This window comes from Ictalurus furcatus, chromosome 1 (genome assembly GCF_023375685.1).
Source record: "Ictalurus furcatus strain D&B chromosome 1, Billie_1.0, whole genome shotgun sequence".
Taxonomy (NCBI): Eukaryota; Metazoa; Chordata; class Actinopteri; order Siluriformes; family Ictaluridae; genus Ictalurus; species Ictalurus furcatus.
The window spans coordinates 11,457,690-11,466,488 of record NC_071255.1 but is presented as its reverse complement, the minus strand read 5'-3'; the positions used below and the strand labels follow the sequence as shown (position 1 = coordinate 11,466,488).

Below are 8,799 nucleotides of genomic sequence, written 5' to 3'. Positions count from 1 at the left end.
GACCAGATGTAAACCGGGCCAGTATGTGGAAGGACCATAGATGACAATGTCCAAAAATGTTTTTAAACACAACAACAACAAAAAGCAAGATAATCACAAGCATCTTTAATGTTCCAGTAAAGTACAGCATATGTTAGTATGCAGGGAAAGGTTTCAGTCTGAGGATGATTATTATTTTCAAATAGTAGAACATTTTGTTTTCAACCAGACAAAAATATATAGTAGAAAAACGCCATATATTTTGATTAGAATCATATTGGCATATACAATTCTCACTGTTTTATCTAATTAATAATTTGGTTTGGAAGCCTGGGGGTCAGGATAAGAAATAAGTTAACTAAAATGGAAAAATATGGTTAGTAAAATGGACTATTCTTTCCGAATTTTCATTTAGGGTACTGTGTATTATTGGTATAATATTGTGAACTGTGCCAGAACCTTTATTCCAGTGTCCTTAAAGCTGCCACAGGAGGCATGTGGAAATCTATTAATTCATAAATTTCTCTAAATCATGGAATTTAATATTGTGAATGACTAGAGGAGCTAAAGATCTTATCGTAAATCTGTGGTAACCCAGTTCCTCTCTCTCTCTCTCTCTCTCTCTCTCTCTCTCTCTCTCTCTCTCTCTCTCTCTCTCTCACGCTCTCTCTCTTTCTGTCTGTCTATCTCTCAGCATATTTCTGTGGTATACTAACTAGAGAGAGTCAATTTGTGTTGTGTGTGTACATTCATGAGCTGTCTTTGAGCAGATTACACGCCGATATGTAAGTTAGAATTCATTGTTTTTATTGATCTCAGCAATGACTCAGTTTGACTGTCAGTGTGCTTCAAGGCTTGTATTAATAGTTTTAATTGCTTTCTTTATATTATCGCTTCTTCCGCTGGAAAGTAGAAACAGATAATTGTGCCAGTGACTTTTTTTTTAAAAACCCAGCTTATATATGTGGTTTATATAATGTATAATGTAAGTGTTCAAATAAATCGTTATAATGATTTTTAAATTGAATTCAATGGAATGAAAATATTCACGTGGGTGATATTTATACTTGCACTGTTAGTTATAATTTTGCATTCAATGTGATTACATTTTATCTCTGACTGCCTGTAATTGTCTATACAAACACTCTAAATTATTTCAAATATTTGAAATATTTTTTCAAAAAATTTTCTCGTTGCTGAAAAATAACTAATCAATCGGATTGCCATATCACTATTAGCATTATCAAGTATACAGTTTTGCTGGCACACATGTAGTTGGAAAGACTAGAAAAGAAAGAAAAGCTAAGCATATACATGATTACTTACCCCATGTACAAATTTTGGATGTTTTTCAACCTGATGATGAAGCAAAAAGACCAGCATATAATACAACCATGGGGAAGTACCGCATTCAGTCATATAACACCCTCAACAATTTCAGTTTTCATTTACTATAAATTAGCCTGGTTCTGTGAAGATGATGTTTTATTTAGAAACTTTAGAAAATATGTACAGTACCATCACATGACATCAATCATATACCAATGCATTGAATTATTTGCTGTTATATGCATTGAACTATATGCGGCTTTCAGGGTGTACAATTCTCAATTTGCTAATTAACATCTGATGAATATAATTGGAGTATAAAGGAAAATAAAGCAATTAGAACATTTATTTTAGCATCTCCTCACTCCCAGTAGCTAACAGACATTTGCCAGACATTTGCCATTTCACTGGCAATGAGGAAGTACTTCTGTTACCATACAGCTTCTTTATAAAGGAATTGAAATAATATATATCAAAAAAATTACTATTAACTAAAGTGAACAGAATCATACAGTGGGGGAAATAAGTATTGAACGTGTCAACACTTTTTTCAGTAAATATATTTCCAATGAGGCTATTCACATGAAATTTTCTCCAGACATCAGTATTAACCCGAGAAATCCACACATGTAAAGAAATCCAGACAACAGTCCATAAATGAAGTTATGTGTAATAAAGAGGAATGACACAGGTAAAAGTATTCAATGCGCTAACTGAAATTTATTTAATACTTAGTGGAGAAGTCTTTGTTTGCAATGACAGCTTCAAGGCAATTCCTGTATGAAGAAATTAATCGGCCACAATATTCAGGTGTGATTTTGGCCCATTCTTCTAAACATATTGTCTTTAAATCTTGTTCAATTGGATTCAAGTCAGGTGATTGACTGGGCCATTCTAACACCTTGACTTTTTTCTCTGAAACCAATTGAGAGTTTCCTTTGCTGTATGCTTTGGATCGTTGTCCTGCTGGAAGGTCCACCCACGTCTCATCTTCATCATCCTGGTGGATATCAGCAGATTCTTCTCAAGAATCTCCCGGTAAAGGGCTCCATTCTTCGTTCCTTCAATTATATGAAGTCTGCCAGTAACATGCAATGAAAAGCAGCCTCACACCATGATGCTTCCACCTCCAAACTTCACTGTTATAATGTTTTAGGGTGATGTTTGGAGAAGAAATGGCACTGCACATTGTGTGTAGTATGACACCCAAAAAGTTAAATTTTGCTCTCGTCTGACCAGACTACACTCTCTCAGTATTTCATAGGCTTGTCCAAATGAATTGTAGCAAACTTTAAACGATCTTTGACATGCCTTTTCTTTAGTAATGGAGTCTTGTGGGGTGAGCGTGAGGTGTGGAGTGCATTGCCTATTGTTTTCTCTGTGACGATGGCACCTGCCGCCTCCAAGTGTTTCTGTAGCTCTTTCTGATTGGTCCTTGGCTCTTGGGCTACTCTTCTGACTATTCTTCTGACTCCCTGGTCAGAAATCTTGCGAGGAGCTCCTGTGCGTCGCCGGTTGATGACGGAGTGATGTTTCCACTTGCGGATAACGGCTGCAGTGGTGCTTACTGGAAGAGTCAGAAGTTTTGAAATATGTCTGTATCCGATTCCATCAGTATGTTTCGCAACAATAAGGTTGGGAAGGTCTTGGGAGAGCTCTTTGCTTTTACCCATCGTGAGATGTTTCTTGTGTGTCACCTTGGTAACGAAAAGCCTTTTTATAGACCATCAATTTACTAACCCAGCTGATATTAATTTGCACAGATAGGAGGTATAATTACTTTTTAACTACTTACGGATTTCAGCTGGATCCTTGCCTTACCTTGCCTTGGAGAGTTGCTTTTTCTTAAGGTCTTCAATACTTTTTTCCTGTGTCATTTTACTTTATTACACATAACTTTATTTATGGACTTTAATGTTGTGAATTCTTTAAATCTGCTAATGTCTGGTGAAAATTTCATGTGAACAACCTCAACGGAAATATATTTCAATATATTTTCCAATACTTATTTCCCCCCACTGTATACTGTACAGCAGGTATGAGTTATGGTATCCATGTGGCTATGCAAACAGCCTACTTGTGATGTCTGACAGTATTTCTCATGTTGATGAGGATTTTCTTTTTTATCTTGCAGAAAATGGAGGTTATTCAAGGTTCTGAACTAACCAACATGAACATTAATGACAGCTATGATGACTATTATGATAACGACACAAATTGCTGTGGAGTGGTGTGTGATCAGAACACAAGTATGCATTTTGAAGCCATCTTCATCCCCATTCTGTACTCTGTTGCGTTTGTGCTGGGGCTGATGGGTAACGGCCTGGTGCTGGTTGTGCTGTGCCAGAAGAGGCGTACATGGAATGTGACAGATGTCTTCGTCCTACACCTGAGCGTGGCCGACATGCTGTTACTCCTCACTCTGCCACTCTGGGCAGCGGATGCAGCGACTGGAGAGATTTTTAATACCGGTTTCTGCAAATTCTCTGGAGTGGTGTTTAGGGTAGGGAGTTGGAGTTTGTGGGTCATTATAATTCTATGTACTATAGTGTTAATTTTGTCAATTGTTATTTTATTAGGTCTTAATCTTCTGTAAAATGTCCTTGATAGTTTTTATCTTATTTAGTCAACTTTATCCTGTTGTTTTTAGTCAAATTTTAGTTGACTTAAAATCTGGGCATTTTAGTCTTATCTAGTCAAACAAAACTTTTGGCATTTTAGTCACTGAAAACTATAGACATTTTTAGCCATAAGATTGTTATTTCTTAACATTTCAGTCAATCTGGTCTAGGGAGTGGTGGAAATGGCGGAGATACACTGTGGCGACTCTAGTTGGGGAGGGTTTTTTTTGGGGTGTGGGGCTGGGGTGTGGTGTGTGTGTGTGTGTGTGTGTGTGTGTGTGTGTGTGTGTGTGTGTGTGTGTGGCATTGACGGGCACTTTGAGATGACCAGATTGTAAATATAATATAAATATAAATACTTATATAATATATAACAACCTTACACTTATTTCATGTCTCCTCCAAACAATATGCTTTCTTGAACATGAAGACAAGCACATGAAAGGTCAATGAATAACATTCATGAATTATGTATGGCACAAAACAAACACTGTTCATTCATTCTTATCTTCCATTTCACGACCCTCTGCCCTCTCACTACAAGCTTTTATACCAGGTGGTCCAAAGTAGTTTAATATAATTTGATTCATCCTGCCCAACTGACTGTCTTTCTCCCCTTCAAACTCTTCTCGGTCTTCCTTGCCTTTTTTTGACTATCAACGAAAATAAGTGACATCCTGTGTCAGCGCAATACAAAAAAAGAAAATGGCACAGTAAAAGCCCATAGTGGCTTGAGAATCTGCATAAATAACAGCTAAAACACTTTACAAACATTGCATATCTCTCTGTGTAGCTATTAACATAACTGTGGATATAATACTTAGCAAACTGTGATAGTGACAATAAATTAAGATGAATAAGGGCGTTCAAAATAGAATAACCCTGTATCATTTCAGGTATGTGCATGCAGCTTTATCAATATCAAACTTTCTACTATTACATCAGTTAAAGTAACTGTTTCTGTTAAGATTTTTGGCTCTGTTAAGACTCTATTAACTTAACTGAGGTGGTCTGATCGGTCCTGTGGGGATGCGTGCTGATAGAGAAGCATTCCCATTGGCTGCAGCCTGTAGGTATTATGGACAATCAGGAAAGTCAACATTGTGCAATCACACGCAGAAGTGTTTCCACTGGTTGCTGCCTGTAGGTATTATGGCCAAGAAAGTCAACAGTGAGCAACCAGATGCAGAATATCCCTGGTGTGCATATTTGCGGAACTCGTTTTAGGAGAAAAAAAAGGTCCTCCTTTTGTCGACGAAAATAATTTTGTCTCGTCTTAGTCATGGAAAACGTAGTCATGGAAAACTTGTTTCGCCATAGTTTTCATTAATGAAATTAACACTAGTGTACTGTGTTCAGTGTCCTGTCTAATTGTGTTACTCACATAATGTACCTAATTGCACTAATATTTGGTATATGTTTACACCTAAGGCTAGCTAAAACACATTTTGTTATACTTTTTAAATTACTTTATACATATATATGTATGGCCAAACATTTCTTTAATATATATCGGAATATTATTTTTCTTTATGTTATCTTAACAGAATCCTTAGACAAATAATAACAATTAATCTTTGATTATTCCGTTATGCTGTTTTATATTTGACTTCCTCTTAGTGAGCAAAAACAAAACTTAACTCATGGCTATTGCTATGAGAACTGAAACAACAGTTATAAGTTTCATTTTTTGCAAGATGACGTTAATGCTGTTTAAGATTTTTTTTTAGGTAAAACCCATAAATTACAGATGAAACTGTGTTTCCATGACCAGCGTGGTTTTCTTCTGGAACTAGTGGGGTTTTCCACTAGTGTGCTTGTGTCCTAGCTGTGCACTAATAGCAAAGTTGTCACCTTGTGACTATGACCGTAACCTGTGTACATGTGTAGTGTATTAAAGGTCCCAGCTACATCACGTTCTTCCTCTGGCCATTCTTGACATCTAGATTGACTCAGATTGTCCTCCATTGGAGGACTGGCTGTCCTCCATTTAGGTGAAGAACTACAGTTATATACAGAATCTACTGTTCTACTTCATTATGTTCTGGACTGCCAGGACAGTTTCCTTCTGGAATGAGTGGAGGCCAGATATCATAGACATCATCAGAATTTGTAACACTTCCTGAAGCATAGTCATGTCCATTACTTGGAAAAGCGCATGTGCGCTGATATCATTTTATATGGGAAAATGACTGCTCAGAAAGTGTTGATATTGCACTTCCAGAGCATAATAGTCACTCAAGTGTGACGCTGATCCTTTTTGAAAGTGAGATCAACGCAACTGCTTAAACTGATGAGAATAGAAATCACTTGAATTATGATACTGATCCTACTGATGATAAAAGTCCCGCAAGTACTGATACTGCTCTCTACTGAGGGTGATCATTATTAATACTGTACTGTCTGTTAACACTGTACTCTATAGATTATGAGAACTTACCACAGAACACACAGAGTGCCACATGACACAACATTTAGTCTGCAGAATCTGGTGAGGAGGAACTAGCCATAGATGCCAAATTACTTCAAATTAATTAAAGAAGTCATCTCTTGGTCTTCATTCAAGCATGCCTGCACAATAACTACTTTAACCAACAGGCTAATCGATAAGATCATTTTATTGTCCTATGGTCACTGTTCCTCTCACCTGGAAGTCAATTCCACAAAGTGATTGAGAACCCCCCCTGGATATAGGGCTGGACTGGGTACAATCTCATTTCTAAGAGCAGATATGTTGATAGGTATATGGGAGAAGAAAGTACACCCTCTTTCAATTCTATGTTTTTATTTATCAGGAACTAAATAACAATTGTGTGGTCCACACCAATGTCTATGAACAAATAACCTCAGGTGACAACAAAAAAACACAACAGATTTCAATATTTAGTAATTTTTTCCAAAAAGTAAACCAACATTTAGAAACCAGGTGGGAGAAAATAAGTATGCCTTATAATTCAGTAACATGTAGAACCACCTTTAACAACCATGACTGAAGTAAACGTTTTGGTAGGAGTTTATCAGCCTCTGGAAAAATTTTGCCCAACTCTTCTTTACAATATTGCTTCAGTTCATTGATGTTTAAAAGCATCCGTTTATGCACAGCTCTCTTAGATCTTGCCACAGCATCTCAATGGGGTTGAGATCTGGACTTTGACTTGCCCATTCCAACACCTTTATATTTTTCTTCTTTATCCATTCAAATGTCTGGTGTGCTTAGGATCTTTGTCCTGTTGCATGACACAATTTTGACCTGGGTTGCTGGACAGATGGCCTCATATTTGTCTGAAGAATATTCTGGTGGAATTCAATGTTCAATGTTCAATGTTGTCGCAAGTTTCCCCAGGTACTGTGGCTGCAAAACAAGGCTAAATCATCAGGCAGGACATTTGTAGTTTGCTGAGATGAAATTTTGCAAACCTAAGTCATGCTGCCATATTCTTTTTGGAGAGAAGGGGATTTTTCCTAACCACCCTTCCATGAAAGCCATACTTGTTCAGTTTTTTTTTTTATTGTGATGTCATAAACATAAATGTTTAATCTGCTTACAGAGGCCTGTAGGTCACATGAGGTCACTCTTTCTTTATATCTCTGAGCATTAAATGGTCCTACCTTGGACTGAATTTTGCCGGGAAGATTGGCTGCCGGCTTGATGGCTCTTCATTTGGAAAACAGTTCTTCTCACTATAGAATATTGAATTTCAAATTGTTTGGAGATAGTCTTAGTAACCCTTCCCAGATTGATGAGCAGCAACAGTTGCTTCTCTGAGGTCATGGCTGATGTCCTTTATTCTTGGTATGATGTAGACACATACCTGAGCGCTCCAGAACACCAATCTGCCAAAAATTCTGCTTTTATAGAGGTAGGCACACTTCCTTATGATTTACTAATCTTGTGCATTTCGTTAGTAACACCTGCCTGCTCATTACTCTCTTAATAATTGTGGAAATAGGAAAAGTGTACTTATTGTTTTCCACTTGGTTTCTGAATGTTGGTGTACTTTTTGGAAAAAAATTACTACATATTACCATAAATCTTTTGTGGTTAGTTTTTTGTCGTCACCTGAGGATCTTTGTTTGTTTATAGAAGTTGGTGAGGACCACACCATTGTTATTTAGGCCCAGATAAATAAAACCATAAAATTGAAGGAGGGTTTCTTTTTCCCATGACTGTATTAATACAGTATACCACAGCACCAGTATCTTTGCCAGTAATTCCGGGTTCATGCACAGTGCGACGCATGAATTCTGGTTTTCAAAGCAGCCATAGAGATGACCAGGTAAAAAAGCTGTCTCAAATGTAGGTCACTTTATATCTGTGCCTTCTATTGGCTTATAGGGCAAGTATGTGCATGTATTGACTTCAGGCCTGTGGTTTCCCTATCTGCAACTGCAGTGATGCACTCTTGATTGCATATGAGCTCGTTTATGTAACTGGTACGCTGTGGAATATCCTAGGGCTGATAAACCACAAAAAATTCAAATAATCAATTTGTTGTAATACGTGCAGGATCAGGCTTAAGTTTGCCAAGGTGGCCTTGATGCCTGTTTGTTGCACATTAACCGCTGTTGTGCATTTTCCAGGGTTATACTCTGACTTTCCAAAAGCTTTACTGGTGGGCTATCAGCACTCTTCTCCAGGAGAATTGGTGATATTTAATAAATGTATTATATAAATTACTTTGTGATTGCAGCAACACACTGCTTCATGCCATCACGAACAACAAGTGTCTTCTCTCATTGGTGAATATCAATAAATCAATACGAAAGTTATCATCACTGAAGGCGCACATCAACACACTCTCAATGACCACTGCTGATTTTACCATAGAAAAAAAAAATAAATAAAATTTTCGGCAACACTCTTCAAACG

At 37.2% G+C, this 8,799-nt stretch overlaps 1 protein-coding gene across 2 annotated transcripts in view; it reads left to right on the top strand.

Moving 5' to 3' along the window:
• The first annotated feature begins 621 nt into the window (after window positions 1-621).
• cxcr3.1 (chemokine (C-X-C motif) receptor 3, tandem duplicate 1) overlaps window positions 622-8,799 on the top strand; it is an 11,290-nt gene continuing 3,112 nt past the window's right edge. Inside the window, exons 1-3 of one of the 2 annotated variants that reach the window (XM_053625340.1) lie at window positions 622-764; window positions 2,044-2,346; window positions 3,443-3,811. In XM_053625340.1, the coding sequence (XP_053481315.1) occupies window positions 2,254-2,346; window positions 3,443-3,811 (462 nt within the window). In that variant the 5' untranslated portion in view covers window positions 622-764; window positions 2,044-2,253. The remainder of the gene's footprint in view (window positions 765-2,043; window positions 2,347-3,442; window positions 3,812-8,799) is intronic. The other variant, XM_053625348.1, reaches the window with a different exon arrangement.